The 17317-nt window shown below is 37.7% G+C and overlaps 1 protein-coding gene across 1 annotated transcript in view; it reads left to right on the top strand.

The window, feature by feature from the left end:
• ACOT12 (acyl-CoA thioesterase 12) overlaps positions 1–17317 on the top strand; it is a 40878-nt gene that overhangs the window by 17210 nt on the left and 6351 nt on the right. Inside the window, exons 5-11 of the mRNA XM_055562996.1 lie at positions 1062–1197; positions 5352–5508; positions 7045–7164; positions 8996–9146; positions 9657–9712; positions 9992–10055; positions 10713–10796. Of these exons, the coding sequence (XP_055418971.1) occupies positions 1062–1197; positions 5352–5508; positions 7045–7164; positions 8996–9146; positions 9657–9712; positions 9992–10055; positions 10713–10796 (768 nt within the window). The remainder of the gene's footprint in view (positions 1–1061; positions 1198–5351; positions 5509–7044; positions 7165–8995; positions 9147–9656; positions 9713–9991; positions 10056–10712; positions 10797–17317) is intronic.

The following is a 17317-nucleotide window of genomic DNA, read 5'->3' as shown; positions in this document are numbered from 1 at the left end:
AGATCATAGAACGCTTCCCAAGACTCCACAGGGTATGCTCATGCAAGGCCTTACTGAAGCTAAAGGAAATGGCACAGCAGGAGAAAGAAAGCAAATATCCGAGAGGTTCAAGATGTCCAGCCACAGCTCTTAGGGATCTCTTTAGCACACAAAATGTACTTCATCTGCAGATTGGAAAGCCGAAACATTAGTTTACCAGGTGGTCTTCTGCACCCCACTGGTCACACAACTAAAATAAAGCTATGTAATTAGTTAAACCAGTATAAGCTATTAGTCATTACATTCCTAAACAAGTTGGATGAAGTCATCCAGGGGAGTTTGACTTTAACCATGTATTAGAAATTGCTACCTATTTCATCATTATCTTGGTCAAGGGTCAGCCTTTACATGGCCTGTAAATAAGCATGGAGCTCTCCCAGTCCAGCTGCAAGGTGACTCACACACAGGACAGCACTCAGGCATTTCTGGAAGAACTTGAGCCCGTGCTCTGTTGCATCACATTTCCAGGTTTCTGGAGGTCAGCTGGAGCTTTAGTCTGATATACTGATTCTTTCAGTTTGCTTATTAGATCATGTTCCCATCATGTGATGAAATTTCCAAATAGAGAACATCATGATAGCTTTCTCTAGAATATCTTTCTTCTCTCCCTCTGATATCTTAATTTTTCAAAAGGTAGAAAACATTTCTTGATAAGAATTTAGTGGAGTCAAAGTCCCTCTCCTCATTCATTAATTTGAAGAATATTTTATTTTGTAATTCTTTTGAAAATTTTTTAAATCAGGAAAAATTAATATTTGGAAAACTTTTTAAAGGCACATATTATATGAACAAATTATGAAGCCTACATTGATTTTTTTTAGTTTAAAAATATTTTAAGAAAAAAATTAAGACAAAATAAAATGTACACATCCATTATATGTACATTAAATGCACATATCCATAAATGCTCTATTTACTTTGAGTTAGAAAATAATGTGGCATATTATTTGCTTTTGCAAAGTTCATGTTGTGCTTTTATAATTAAACAAGGCAATGAAAGATAAATGTTTTTCTTTTTCTAGATTCAATTAAAACCAGTCACACTTCTAACTGAACAAGATCATGTGGAACACAATCTGGCTTCTGAGAGAAGGAAAGTTCGATTACAACATGAAGATACCTTTAAAAACTTGATGAAGGAAGGTGGCAAGTTTGATGGTTAGTAAATCTATTTACAGGAACTTTAATTATATGATTGTGATCATATTCTGGAGAAGGTTCCATGTGCACTTGAAAAGAATGTGCATTCTGCTGCTGTCCTGATCCTTTCTGGTAGTGAGACAGAAAATCAAAGACAGAATAACCTCAATTCAGGTCAAAGTTCCTGACCGAAAAAATGTGGGATAAATGTAACATTGTCCAAGAGGAATGACAAAATACTTATAAACATCCAAAGTACAAGAACTGTAATTGACCTCCAGATGAGTATGTCCCAGTTGGAAACCTGTAGAAAGGATGAGGTTTGTTTACTGTCCTTAACATGGGTGCACAGCCAAAGCTCTGAGCCTAGACTGGTCTCTAGTCTAAACCTGGGAGTGCCCCATCTCCCCAACGATTGGCAATTACCTCCAAATAGGCATACTTCTGCACCAAGGTCCCCTATACTCAATACATTCCTGCATACATTTCCTAGATGATCCTTACACACATGCGACCTGCCCTAGCACACAGCTCTATGTACCCCAGTGTATGCCATGTATGTCTTCATAGGAATCAAGTAAATTTTTCTTTAGTTATCCATCAGAAAAGGAGTTGCCTCATATCTGAGTCTTTACAATATCTCTCACAGTATAAGGTCTTTTCTTATTTTTTTAATTTTATCCTGGTAACACAATATTCAAACAATTACGCACCTTTCTTTTTTTTTTAATTTAGCTATATATTGTAGATAATTTATATTAATTTATTTTGAACCAAAAAAGTGCCATTTGAGTAAGAGAAATTAACCTTAAAAAAATCTCAATCAGTACTAGTTTGGGATGTTTATAAAAAATTATCTAGCAAAATCAGTACTTAAAAAAGACAGAAGTTGGAAAGATTTAAGAATTTAAGATTTCATATGCTTTTTAAGGATTACTTTAGGAAGCAATCCAATTCTGATTACAGCAATATGGTGGACTTGCAGTCTGAAAAAAATCAAATTTCTGGATAAAATATTTACAAACACATCTCAGCAGGCAGAAAACTAAGAAAGAGGCTTCAAGTCCACAAATGATCAGAAACACAAATGCAGCAGTGTAAGGAGACACAGGAGCTGGCATTTGCTAAGGAGGACCCTGTAGGTGGTAGACCCTGAGCTGTGTTTTAAGGGGCCTGCCCAAGCTCAGGAGGCACAGTCAAGTGGGAAGGTGATCAGGGAACCAGACCTGGAGCTGAAACACCTCCAAAATGATACCCTCAGTGGGTCAACTGGAAAAACCATGCCTCTGAGAGCTCTGGTTGGCATGCTTTCCACTTAGCCCTATGTGGAATGGAAAAACACTTGTTTCTCTTTGAGGATTCAATCACAACTGCATTCTCAAACATATTTGGTGTCAGAATTCACATAATTTGTTTGGCTTAAAACAGACCAAGTAAAACCTAGTGTGAATTCATACTGTGTTAAGTACCCATGGGTGATCTGCAGCCACAAATGCAAATCCTCTGTGCATTTAAATCCTTAAATCCACAACTTTAAGCCTAGTCCTCAAGAACTCCCACAGATAGAGATCCAAGGAATGTGAGCTCTTAGACAAGAATCATAAGACAAAAGTAAGTCACCTGAATTCAGAAAAGCACCAGACAACAGAATGAAGCCTGCAATGAAAACTAAAGAAATAGAATTTACCACATCAAGAAAATGAAGTAAAAGGTTAATATATTTTAAGAAATAAAAGTATCAAAAGTATTATGTAGGAATAAGAAAATGACCTAGAACATTAGATGAAGAAGCAAAAAGAATTGCTATACAAAAAGAATATAAAATAATTAAAATTTAAAACTTAATAATGAAACAGCATCTAAGACAGTAAACTGGAAAGTAAATCTGAAGGAGTTACCTAGAATGGAGATGGATAAACAAGGAAATGGAAACTATACAAGAGATTAGGAGACAGAGAGAATGGAGTAAGAAGTCTAACAAGCATCTAATCAAAGTTCCAAGAAGAGAGAAGAGAAAGAATAGGAGAGAAGTAACATTTGAAGCAAACAATATAGATAGTTTATTAAGAAATGGCAACCCACTCCAGTATTCTTGCTTGGAGAATCCCAGGGACGGCGGAGCCTGGTGGGCTGCCGTCTATGGGGTCGCACAGAGTCGGACACGACTAAAGCGACTTAGCAGCAGCAGCAGCAACATGAAAGTTTAATATGCATTTGAAAAGACTTTGGACCTCATTATTAATCAGGGAAATGCAAACTATAACCACCATGAGACTCGATATCACACCCACACACACAACTGGAAAAACTGAATACTATACTAATACTATAATATTAGTATAGTATCCACAATACTAATTAAGTGAAAATGAGGAGCTGGGGAAACTACTGTAAAAAATAGAAGTATGAATCAGTACAATCATTTTGTTACCTAAAAATATCCTGTTGATAGTAAGGACTGTGAATGTGGAATAAACCAGCAAAGTTAAGTTTATTCATCCATCCATCCATTAATTCACTCAATAAATACTGACTGAGCACCTACATTCTGGAATTCTATTAGGATTTTAAAAAATCAGTCCTTACCCAAAGGAGCTCAGGATCTAGGAGGTCAGATAATGAAAGATCACACAAATAAACATAAAACTGTGACTGTGAAAGAAAGGTACAAGCAGGAGCTCATAACAATGGAGTCAGCTGTGGAGGTCAGAGAAGGCTTTCCCGAGGAAGTGGTAACTGAGATGGGCCAAAACAGAACAGGAAGTAAATGGAAGAAGGTGGTGGTGGCCAGCGGGACTGCTACTTACAGAGAGAGACCATGTACAAATGCCCTCATGCTGAAGATGGCATTTTAGTTATAGGAGCTGAAAAATGTTGGAGTGGCTGGAAGGGAGGGAGAGAGAGATTACGAGAAGATGTGATGGGGAAGAAGGCTTGCCACTGGCATTCAGACTAGCTGGGGCTGGAGAGGTAGGCATAGGCCAGATAAGAAAGGAAGGGCTTGGGAGTCATAAGAATAATTCAGGCTTTTCCAATAGGCCAAGGGGAAGTCACTGTATGTTTTTAAGGAGGGGACTGAAATGATCAGTGAAATGCAGGGGGAAAAAGTAAAAGAAAAAGACAGTAAATTAAAAATATAAAATTTACATTAGGAAATGGAACTAAAATCTCTGTAACCACACTTCTCTGCTGACTTATATGTAAATGTGCCAAGTAGGGCTCCATTCTCAGTTACCAGCAACAGCTGGGCATATCTGTGTTCTCACACTGCCAGCTCAGCTCTGCCTCCAAGAGTACAACCAGCATGGCACCCCTGATCTGTGATTCCTCCCCCATCTCCTCAACAACAGCACGTGAGATTTAAGCCTAGCTGGTGATTCACTTGATGATGCAGGAAGTATAACTGAATACATTTTGCTGCTTTGCAGCCAAAGTAAATGATTTCTCCATTGTTGAGAGGAAAAACCAATTTGTCAGTAAATGAAGCAGATATGATTCAAAAGAAGCAGAAAGACACTAAAAGAAGAACAGCGTATTGTGTCTTTTCTGTTTGTGACTGCTTTCATTACAAAGCAGTCACCAGGGGAGGCCATATTCCCATTCTGAAGTTTATAGCAAACTGTTCCAGATTCTCAGTGTCCATGGCCCCTAAAGCTCAAATTCCTTTCTCTTCATTAACTTCATTAACATACCATAAATGGCCCATATTTAAAGTTATACTTGATAGGTGCTGAGACATGTGTACTCCCATGAAACCATCACCACAATCAAGACAATAACATATCTGTCAATCCCCAAATTTCTTTCTGCCCTAACCTGCTGTAATCTGCCCCTTCTCCACCTGAAGCAACTCAAATTTAAACTTACTTGTTCTTTTGATCAAAATTCTGGTTGACTTATAAAATAGGTTGGAATACAGTCTCTAAAACGCCCTTTCTGATCTCTTGTCTTACCCAATTCACTGTTAAATAAAACCTATTCATTTCCTCGGGAGTTTTAAGTCTTGGGTAGTAATATTTAATTTTTAATTAATTGTTATTATTTAATTAATAATATTTAATTTTTATAAAAATTAAAAATAATTTTTATAAAAATCTCATGAGTTGAAGGAAAGGTTATAGCCTCAGGTTCTACATTTAACTCTACCTTTTTTGTTTATGTCTACCTTTCAGATCCCATTTGTGATGAAGAGGAAGGAACAGTTTCCACAAAGGGCACCTATGTTCAGAGCATTGAACTTGTCCTCCCACCCCATGCAAACCATCATGGAAATACATTTGGTGGCCAGATTATGGCTTGGATGGAGGCGGTGGCTACTATTTCTGCAAGGTTCTTGGTTTTAACCTTTGGTTTGTGATCTTGAGACTAGTCGGGAGAAGGCAGAAGGGTCTAAGACTGGCTACTGGGTGAGTCAAGGGAACAAGTAGAGAACAATGTTGCCTTTTATCAAACTGAGAACATGATCAGTCATTTTCCTGTTTACCTGAGAATTATTCTCTCCTTTCCTGAGGGTTAAAGTTTAAATTCTTTGTTCAGAAATAAAAGGAAATGACAGTTCTTACAGTTATTCTGAATTATGACTGTTGACCTTGCAACTCTTGTAAAGATAGTTATGACAAAGTAGATGGAAAACAGAAATAGAAGACAGCCATTACACTTAAAAACAGTCAAGATACAAACTTTTTAAAAGGTGGTTCACAATTAGGTCTGACCTCTGAAGGTGCTGGTTAGAATCATTATGGCCAAAGGATTAATTGAAAAGTATGATAAGAAAGAGGCAAGAACTTGGAAAAGTACTTTTAAATGCTGCTAAGTTTCAAAAAGGGTAATTTCATTCTTAATGGAGCCATGTAGGTAATTGGGCAGCTTTAAAGAACACTGTAGTCTCTGAAAATGCATTTGAACAGGATCTGCCCTTCTGACAATTTTTATAACCACTGAAAATTGTTAAGGTTTTATTTTCCCAAAATTAAAAGAATTTTATTTATTAATATGTCTATAGTTATGACTATAATTAGAAACCTGTGGTTATCCTAAAATTGTGCACAAATATAAGAGCTTGTTTTTAAGACGACATTGTCATTCTTAATGACAATAAAACATTTAAGCCTGTTCTACTATAAAGGCTTACGATGTAATTAACTATGGCAGAATCCGTTTATTTATCGTTGGCAGAATTCTGTAGAGTAACTGAATGACTACAGTGGGAATCTAAAATGTAGACAATTATAGTAACTTTCTGAGATCAAATTTTCCTTATAGATTTTCAAAACTTCGCACACCAAAAAACTATAAAATGTGTACCTTGCAGCCTTTAAGGCTTTGTGCAGCAATGCAGGTAACTTTTTTTGTGGGGAAGAAAAATTGGTCTTTGACATGTGGGTGAATTTAGGTAACAGTGAAGCCAAGGAACTCATGTGAATGTCATCAGCTGAAAGTTCTCTTCACGGTTTCCCATGCCAACCTGGGAGTCGCAGCTTCCTGTGACTGTAGTCCTGAGCTGTCGGGAGGAATAAAACTGAAATCAGAACCAAAGACAGTTGTCTGGTTCTTGGAGATACTTCCATAGGGCACAAAACAAGAACACGACTGTCGCCACAAGAGCAGAAGCACCAGCATCTTGGGAAAGCCACCCACAGACTGGGACACTGTATTTCCTAAAATATTTGCAGATAATGTCACAGGACCACTCTCGACACACACAATCTAGTTATTTATTACCCTCTTGGGCTAAAAGAGATGTTCATTAGAAAGCACCCCAAACACAGGTCTATTGCATCCATTAAGCAAAGCACTAGCTCCTGAAAACATTTTGGAGAATGATGACTTTCTTCTCTCTCTCTCTCCTTCCCTTTGTTTCACCAGCCGCCTGTGTCGAGCGCATCCTGTTCTGAAGTCTGTGGACATGTTTAAGTTCAGGGGACCATCTACAGTTGGAGACCGTCTTGTTTTCAACGCCATTGTCAACAACACATTTCAGACCTGGTAAAGCATGTCTGGTGCTCTTCAGTTCAGTTCAGTCGCTCAGTCGTGTCCGACTCTTTGCGACCCCATGAATCATAGCACGCCAGGCCTCCCTGTCCATCACCAACTCCCGGAGTTCACTCAGGCTCACATCCATCGAGTCAGTGATGCCATCCAGCCATCTCATCCTCTGTCGTCCCCTTCTCCCCTTGCCCCCAATCCCTCCCAGCATCAGAGTCTTTTCCAATGAGTCAACTCTTCGCATGAGGTGGCCAAAGTACTGGAGTTTCAGCTTTAGCATCATTCCTTCCAAAGAAATCCCAGGGCTGATCTCCTTCAGAATGGACTGGTTGGATCTCCTTGCAGTCCAAGGGACTCTCAAGAGTCTTCTCCAACACCACAGTTCAAAAGCATCAAGCTTCAGCACTCAGCTTTCTTCACAGTCCAACTCTCACATCCATACATGACCACAGGAAAAACCATAGCCTTGACTAGATGGACTCTGCTTTCCAATATGCTGTCTAGGTTGGTCTTAACTTTCCTTGCAAGGAGTAAGCGTCTTTTAATTTCACGGCTGCAGTCACCACCTGCAGTGATTTTGGAGCCCAAAAAAATAAAGTCTGACACTGTTTCCACTGTTTCCCCATCTATTTCCCATGAAGTGATGGGACCGGATGCCATGATCTTCGTTTTCTGAATGTTGAATTTTAAGCCAACTTTTTCACTCTCCACTTTCACCTTCATCAAGAGGCTTTTTAGTTCCTCTTAACTGTCTGCCATAAGGGTGGTGTCATCTGCATATCTGAGGTTATTGAGATTTCTCCCGGCAACCTTGATTCCAGCTTGTGCTTCTTCCAGCCCAGCGTTTCTCATGATGTACTCTGCATAGAAGTTAAATAAGCAGGGTGACAATATACAGCCTTGACGTACTCCTTTTCCTATTTGGAACCAGTCTGTTGTTCCATGTCCAGTTCTAACTGTTGCTTCCTGACCTGCATACAAATTTCTCAAGCACCTGGTGCTCTTAGATTGCTATAAAATGAATTCAAACTTGCACATAAGCAATGTTCTTTGTTTTATCTCAACCTGGAGGTGAGTATAGGGAATACTTTAAAATAACCACATTCCTCCTAATTTTTTTTGAAATTTCATGTTCAAAATCTATTGACATACATATTAATCCTCTGTTCCACTGAGGCCTCCTTACACTGTTATGATAAGTTGGTTTTTATCTCATAATAAGGTTGACTATATTTCCCACTTGATCCAGGATGGTCTTGGTTTGTGTGTATCATAATCATTAATTCTTCCTTTCACTCTCAAAAGGATCCCATATGGTCAACAACTCATAATGGACCTGTCATTTATTACCATGAAGCCCCAAACACTTTCAGTTATTTTTATTATTCTTGACACACAAAGAAAAGATTTAACTTGGTATTTTTTTCTTCCTAATGTAAAAAAGAACATCTGTATTTCCTATCCAACTTCAGTGTTTGATGCTTTTAAATTATAGAACTACCGTTTTAGGAGAGAAAACTTGACTTTGGCATAATTTAACACTCTACCCCCCCATTACCAAAATTTACTCATGCATGTATATAAGGTTCCACTGGCCTTTTTTTACTACTTGAAAGTGGGAAAGTAAAGCAGACATGCTCCCAGGAGTTTGTACATAAGATCGATCGACTTGATGAAATGGATGTTAACTGCTGCGTAGATTAGCAGACAACAAAAAAACAACACAGGGTCCTCCTTCTCTTCCTTGCCTGGAGGAGCTGGTGGGGTGGTGGGCGGGGGAGGCCTAGCATGCTCAGGCTCTCTGCCCACTGCCCTTCTTGCCCTTCTGCAGCGTTGAAGTTGGAGTGCGCGTGGAGGCCTTTGACTGCCAGGAGTGGTCTGAGAGCCGGGGCCGTCACATCAACAGTGCTTTTCTCATTTATAATGCTGTCGATGATAAGGAAGAACTGATCACATTTCCCAAAATCAAACCCATGTCAAAGGTCAGTTATTAGCACATGCAGTTCAGTAATCAGATCACTTATTCTGGGGGAAGCTGTGGTACAGAGCTCCACCCAGAATCTTTTCCTGCATTGGCAACAACCTCCACGTCCATCCCCTTTTGCTTTTCTTTCTTTTTTGCCTCACAAAGTAAAATGATCCTTTTCCTCTTTTTCCAAATCACTCTGGTCTTTTATTTAAACAGCGAAAGCCCTGAAGACCTCACATCTATTCAGCCACATGCTGCTGTTGGAAGCATATGTCTTCCATGTCTCATTTCTGACTCTCTTTTCCCGCTTTATATCCAGTTCTCTATGCTGCTCTACATTCATCAGAATTAAGTCTTGTGGAATAAGCTGCCTTACTGCCAACTCTGACCTGAAGATAGTTCACGTAGAGACTCCTTGTCCCAGTTAGCCTTTTCAACTGATTTAGAAGAGACAGACTTAAGGATTGTAGCACAGAAATATTAAGAATGTATTGATTTTACTTTTTTTTTTAATTTATTTAAGGAAGATTTTCGACGGTACCGTGGAGCTCTCGCACGCAAGAGAATTCGCCTAGGCAGGTAAGGGACTCAGGTATAAGATTTTATGGACTCTTATCTGACAAATTACATAGCAAAGAGCCCTCTCTGGGTCTCTATTCCCACATAATATAAAAAGAGAAGGTTTGATATTTTTTGACTGTGGATGCTACTGTGATGAAAATTGTTCTTCCTGATTGTCCCACCAGTAAAGGCAGCTTTTTGTAACTGCTGATTTCACTTCAAGAAAGTGTCACAGTTATTGCTATGTGCTAGATACAGGGAAGAAAACTATTATTTAATATTTTCATTTTTTTCCAGAAAATATGTCATTTCCCACAAAGAAGAAGTTCCACTTTGCATATACTGGGATATTGGCAACCAGGTGACAGTTTAATGATATGAAGTTCTTCATGTAAAAATCGCTTCATTACAAAAACGGGAACCCCCTCATTTAACTGACTCATGTTGTGCCTACACAGGTTAGATGTAGAGGTGAATTATAGCAACCTGTCATCTCAAAATGAAACAAAACCAATCTATGAGTAACTAGTCATCAGCCAGCTGCTTCACTGCCTTGTTTGAATTATCTGCATAGTTACTGAGTTACAGACTCTGGTTGATCTGCATCAAATGCATTCAAACAACATAGGACATTGAGATCTAGTGTCTCATCATGGTCTGTGCTGAATGACATGCCTTCTCAACAAAAAAGTATTAGTCATTTTAATGTTTTGACCATGAAATGTAAAGGGAAATCCAAATTTACTTATTACACATTGATTACTAGTCACACTGAAGGGTATTCTTGTCTTTACTTAGGATATCAATTAAAATGATACTAATTTCCTAAGCATATAGGACTCACATGACTTATCTGAATTCTGAATTAAGAGTCTGAGACAGAAATTGTGTTTCTATAACTTAGTTCTAACTTCAACATCATCACTTTGGCTCTAACAGTATCCATTTTCTAAGCAGAAAATATTTGACCACATATCTGTGCACTGAACTCACAGTTTTTCAATTATTTATACTTTAGGTATCCTTGAGTAATGGCAACGTGGAGGCTCTCAAAAGCCTGGCAGCCAAAAGTGGATGGGAGGTTACCAGTGCTGTGGAAAAGGTAGGAGGCATTCAGGTATACATATAACTCACTGCCCATCATGAATGAAAGTTGTCATGGTAGAGGTTGTTCTGCTACTTCTAATGCTGCTTTCAAGAAGGTAAAAGATGGAGATCAAGATGGCAGAGTACAAGGACACCGAGTCACCCTATGAACACATCAAAAATACATCTATATGTGGAGCAATTCACAACACTGAAAACAAACGAGAGTGGCAGGAAGACTCTTATACAACAACTATGGCTATAAAGAAAGATCCACACAGAGTCAGATAGGAAGAGAAAAAACGTCATCAGGTCAGGACCTGCGTCCCTAGGAGAGGACACCCCAGCCCTGAGTTCTCACCCCGAGAGAAGGAGTACCCTTAGCTGGTTTTAAAACCAGTGGGACTAACAGAAGGGCTGTATAAGAAACCTAAACTCTACTCTTAAAGGAATCAATGCTTTCTTATTCCTGGGAACAAGGCAAAGGATGCAGACTGAAACCTCCCATGGCTCTGCTCCACTGCAGTTCTCAACTAAGGCAAATAAAAGTTCAGGACTGGAATAGGGAATTCTATCAAACATACAACAAAGAGATAATACCTAGCATTCTCAAAATAAATTGAAGGGAACACTCCCAAATTCATTCTATAAGGCTATTGTTACCCTGACACCAAAATCAGACCAAGACACTCAAAAAAGAGAAAATTACAGGCCGGTATTTCTGATGAATATAAATGTAAAAATCCTCAACAAAATATTAGCAAGCTGAATCCAAAAAATATATAAAAAAGGGATCATACATCAGGATTAAATGGGATTTATTCCAGAGATACAAAAATGGTTTAATATTTACAAATGAGTCAATGTGATATACCACATTAACAACAGGAAAGATAAAAATAATATGATCATCTCAATAAATGGATAAAAAGCATCTGACAAAATTCAACATCCATTCATGACAATAACTCTCATCCAAATTGGTATGAAAGGAACATATTTCAATATAATACAGATCATATATGATAAAATTAAAGCTAATATCATACTCAATAATAAAAAGGTAAAAGCTTTTCCTCTAAAATCAGGAATAAGATACCATTTATTTAACCTACTATTGGAAATTCTAGCCACAGCAACTAGACAAGAAAAAGAAATAAAAGACATTCAAATTAGAAGGGAAGAAGTAAAACTATCTCTTGTTTCAGACAACATGATACTATATAAAGAAAACCCTAAGGTCTCCAACAAAGTAACTATTGGAACTAATAAATGAATTCAGGAAAAGTTGCAGTATACAAGACTAATATACAGAAATATGTTTCTTTGCTGTACACAAATAATGAACTATCAGAATGAAAAATCAAGAAAACAACCCATTAAAGTCACATAACAAAGAATAAAAAACCTAGAAATAAACTTAATTAAACAGGTGAAAAACATAGTCTCTGAAAACTATAAAACACTGAAAAATTTGATATAAAGAAATAAAGATATAAAGAAATGGAAAAATACAGTGTTCATGGATGGGAAGAATTAATATTGTTAAAATGACCATACTATCAAAATAATCTGCAGATTTAATACAAACGCTGCCCAAATACCCATGACATTTTTCAGAGAACTAGAACAAATAATCCTAAAATTTGTATGGAACCACAAAAGACCCCAAATAGCCAAATCAATCCTGAGAAGAAAAGAACAAAGTTGGAGATATCATACACCCTGCTTTCAGAATACATTACAAAGCTACAGTAATCAAAACAGTATGGTACTGGCACAAAAACAGACACATATAACAATGGGACAAAATAGTGAGCCCCCAAATAAACCCATGCATTCATGGTCAATTAATTTATGACAAGAGGGCAAGAAGATACAATTGCAAAAGTCTCTTCAATAAGTGGCACTGGGAAAACTGTGCAACTATAGTAAAAGGATGAAATTAAAACATCTTCTCAAACTATATGTAGGAGTAACCTCAGATTAAAGACCTAAGAGTGGAAACCATAAAACTCCTAGCAGAAAATACATTAAAATGAAATACTCTTTAACATAAATCATATCAACATTTTTTTGGATCTATCTTATAAGCAAAGGAAACAGAAACAACAACAACAAAAAAAAGGACCTAATTAAGCTTAAAAATTTTCGCACACCAAGAGAAATCATCAACAAAATGAAAAAACAACCTGCTGAATGGAAGAAAATATTTGCAAATGATATAACCTATATGGGGTTAACCTCCAAAATATATAAACAGCTCACATATAAGAAATATAAGAAAACCAAACAACCCAATTAAAAAATTGGCAAAGACCTGAATAGATATTTTTCCAAAGACATACACATGGCTAACAGGCAAATAAAAAGATGCTCAACACTCCTAATCATCAGACATACAAATCAAAACCACAATAAGTTATCATTTTATACCTGTCAGAATGCCTATCATCAAAAAGACCACAAATAAATATTGGTGAAGATGCAGAGAAAAGGGAACCCTATTACACTGTTTGTGGAAATGTAGACTGGTACAACCACTATGGAAAACAGTATAGCAGTTCCTCAGAAAACTGAAAATACTGCAGAACCACCATATGATTCAGCAATTCTGCTACTGGGTATGTAGTGCATAAATATACACTTATATATATATATTCATATATAGTCATATACACAGAAGTATAATCTACAAAAATATTAAATCACTATGTTATATACCTGAAACTAACAGAATATTATAAATGAACTATATTTCAATTTTTTAAAAGGTAAAAAAGTCTTTGGGGAAAATTTTTTTGAGAGTCAAGTATCTTTCCAGCTCTGTCTCTATTCCCCTACCTGGGCTAATCTAAGGGCCTTCAAATCACCCTACACATTCCTATCTCCAAGCTTAGTTCTCATATTCCATCTCTTTCTCCTCTCTTCTCTATCTACCCCAGTCCTACCTGGTCTTCAAGACCTGGGACAAACGCTTCTCCATAAAGCCAATCATCTCCTACTGAAGGAAATTATCACTTTAGGAACTCCTTTAACAATTACTTCTTTATGATTAACTTGTCAATTAATTATGCCTTATCTCATGACACTTACTCCATAGCCACATTGAATTGATATTTGTCTTACACAGTAATTTTACAAATGGTCTTTACCTTAACTAGATTACAAACATCTTAAGAAAGCAGCCTTATCTTGACTTTTTCGTATCTCAGCACCTTTTACTATGCTTTTGCATGTCATCAAATTTAAATAAATGTGTATCATTTGAATTTCATCTACTTTCAGAGGTATATCAGGTGACCCTTTGAAGCTGATGCCCACACTAAACATATCATAAGCTCTTTGAGGACCACTTTGTTCATCACTATAGTCGCAGAACATAGCACTAGCTGGCGTTCAAGAGATGCTCAATAATGCCGACACTTTGTCTCTGTTCACGTTTCAGTGCATGCTGTTTTTCATCATCATTGAAACAGTAGCCTCTAAAACAGGATTCCCACATGTTCTGGTTTTCCTGGGACAGTCCTGGTTGCCCCATCATAATTAACCATGCCCAAGTGTTTCAGTTTGAATAAATTATATGGCCACTCACCCTGAAATAGAAGCAAATTCAGATACTACTTCTTTGTTTTCAACTCTGACTTTGACTTCCTCCGCACGTTTTAGCCTTGGTTGTTTGCTTTTACTATGTCTTGGTGCTCACTTCTGAATCCTTTCAGGGTCTTCCTTATTTTCTTTGGATCCAGTTAGGTTTCCATCTATGCTTGGTTCAGTGATGCACACAGGTTTAACTTAACAAAGTTACTTGCTTCCATTTACCCTTTATAAAAGATGCCTCAAGACCTTGTTTTCTTTTATTAACATGAAATCTGTTTCTTGCATCATTGCTGGCATCTGAGTACTCACTGAGCAGCTTAGTAAAAAGACAAACTCATGTCTGGAATGAAGGATGAGAACATACTCAGTGAAGTCATATAAATTAAAATTTCCATTTTTTTTTTGGAGTTTGGACCAAAAACCAACAACCTGAACAAATGTGCATTTGCAAGTGTCTAAGGAGAGCCACCAATAATTAATTCTTAACTTTCTGTACAGTTACTTACTAGAGAACATTGTATAACTAAAGAAACATTCTTATGTTATCTCTGTTGAATTTGAAGCCCTCCTTTTTTTTCAGATTATATTTATGATAAAAATCTAATTTTTTTCTTTTTTGGGTTATCCTCTTCTCCCCCACTTTTTAAAGCTTTTATGCTTTTAACTCCCTTTACCCATCATGCTTTTAATTTCAAAATATAGTTGTTTTTTTTTCTGTTACCTTTTACCTGAAAAAATTTTCACAACTATTAAGAATTATACTTATTTTGGGTTTTAAAAATCTATACTTATTTTGATATAAATTTTGATAGATGGCAAAAGTCTAAAATTTCTGGTATTCGTAATGAAATTTGGGCAGTACTTACTGTTTTAATCCATATTTCATTTTCAAGGTATAGTGTTGGAATTAATAATAGCACTAATACAAGGAGCAAAAGATGAGCCCTCATCTTAAAGGAGCTTATATTAATAGTCTATCTTGAAAATATCTTAAAAGTACTTAGACTATCCTGAAAGCATCACACATACACATACCATAGCTGAAGGATAATTTTAAGGTAGTTTATAAACAAGAGTGAGATTTAGTATTTAAACTACAAAGGTCAGCTCTTCGGCAATTCAAAGTCAGGGAAGATAGTTGTTTAAAGACAACTTTGGAGAGGAGTCGATTCTTTCCTCCTTGAAGACAGTGTAAGGATAAATTGCTGGAGGGGTAAAAGAGGCTTTTTAGGCAGTGAGTAGCTTGAGCCACATCTTGGTGGAAATTAGCATGGGTGAGAGATTGGCCTGATAGGAGTAGCTTTTTATTTAGGCAGTACCTGAGAGAGGACAGGAAGACAGAATGGCAAGAACCCTTGACACAGGACAAAACCCATAGGAAACAGACCAGAGGAGATCTATTCTCATTGAAGCTGGGGAGTGACTGGCTCCAGAGCTGCACCTGACCATGTCCCCTCCCCTTAGTCTATGGGTAATCGACCTCCAAGGACTCGACCCTCTCCCCATACCTCTGTAAAAGCCAGTTTTGTCCTCCTTCGCACAATACAGTCTCAATAACATATCTGTCAACAGATAGTATAAAACTCTAAAACTGAGCTATTTCCACTTGTGCTATTTGTATAAGATCTAAACTCATTAAACAGAATCTTATTAGAATGAAAAAATATATCATTAATAAAACGTTACCAAGCTCCAGCAGATTTTGAACCTACTTTAAGCTTCATTTCATAGAATAAAATTTCATAGAATTGAAATTCATTCTCAAATGATAAAACATTTGAGATGATAAATGGAATGTAACCTGTATTCTTCTAAGCATGAAAGGGAACTCATTTTCTTGGAAAGTTGGTCTTGGAGAATTTTCTCACTAGGCAAAAGTTGGCTTTCCTAAAATAGTAGAGTTTAAAGAGAACCAACACCAACTGCTGCCTTTCCTCGTCTGCATCAATGTCATTGTCTCTGACAGCAGAATGTTAAGGACTTTCTGTTACTTTTACCTTTGGGGAAAGGATCAAAATGCCATCCATTCATCCAATACTGTAGTTGACACTGGCTAAGTCTAGTGAGCTCTGTAAGGGCAGAATTTAATGATGGCTACTTAGTGTGAAGTTTGTTATGTCTCCAGGAAAGGAAGCAGCATGTGTCTCCAACCTGGAGAGCAGCTTCCCGGAGAAGTGCTGTGATAGTTTTCTCAGGCTGCCAAAACAGTACCAGAGTGGGTGTCTCACAGTTATGGGAGCTAGAAGTCTGTGATCAAGGTATCGGTCATGCTGGTTCCTTCTGTGGGGAGTGAGCAAGATCTATTGCAGGTCTCTCCCCTAGCTTAACGGCACTCTGCTGCAATCTTCAGCATTCCTTGGATAGGCGATGCATCACTTGACCTCTGCCTTCATCTTCATATGGGGTTCTCCCAGTGTGTGTGTTCATGTATTTGCCCACGCTGCCCCTTTATATAAGGGCACCATTCACTGGACTAGGGGCCCATACTACTGCAGTAGAACCTCATGTAACTTATTACACCTGCAATGACCCTATTTCCAAATAAGGTCGCATTCTGGGCTACTGGGGGTTAGGACTTTAACATATGAATGGGGGGTGGACACAATTCAACCCTTAAAAAGTACTCAGCCCACTGTTACATCCCACTCTGCCCTGGTTTCACCAAGGTTGACTGTGGTTGCCCCAAGGCCAGAATCTGACTGAGGTGGTAGAATTCACTCTGGCCACCTGTTCTTACTCCTCTGAGACTGCAGAGCCCCAACAGGCTGGCTAAGAGCCACATGGACACCAGGATCAATGAACCTCCTGCTACTTCTGCAGTATAGGGGGCAAAAGTAGGTAGGTCTAGGCTGGGCTGAGTCTCAGCCTTCAACTTAGAGCTACATTCATGGTTCTCTTTCTGTTTGTTAAGTGCCCACAACCTACATCATGCCCTCC

This window comes from Bubalus kerabau, chromosome 1 (genome assembly GCF_029407905.1).
Source record: "Bubalus kerabau isolate K-KA32 ecotype Philippines breed swamp buffalo chromosome 1, PCC_UOA_SB_1v2, whole genome shotgun sequence".
Lineage (NCBI taxonomy): Eukaryota > Metazoa > Chordata > Mammalia > Artiodactyla > Bovidae > Bubalus > Bubalus kerabau.
This window is presented reverse-complemented; position numbering and strand designations above follow the sequence as displayed.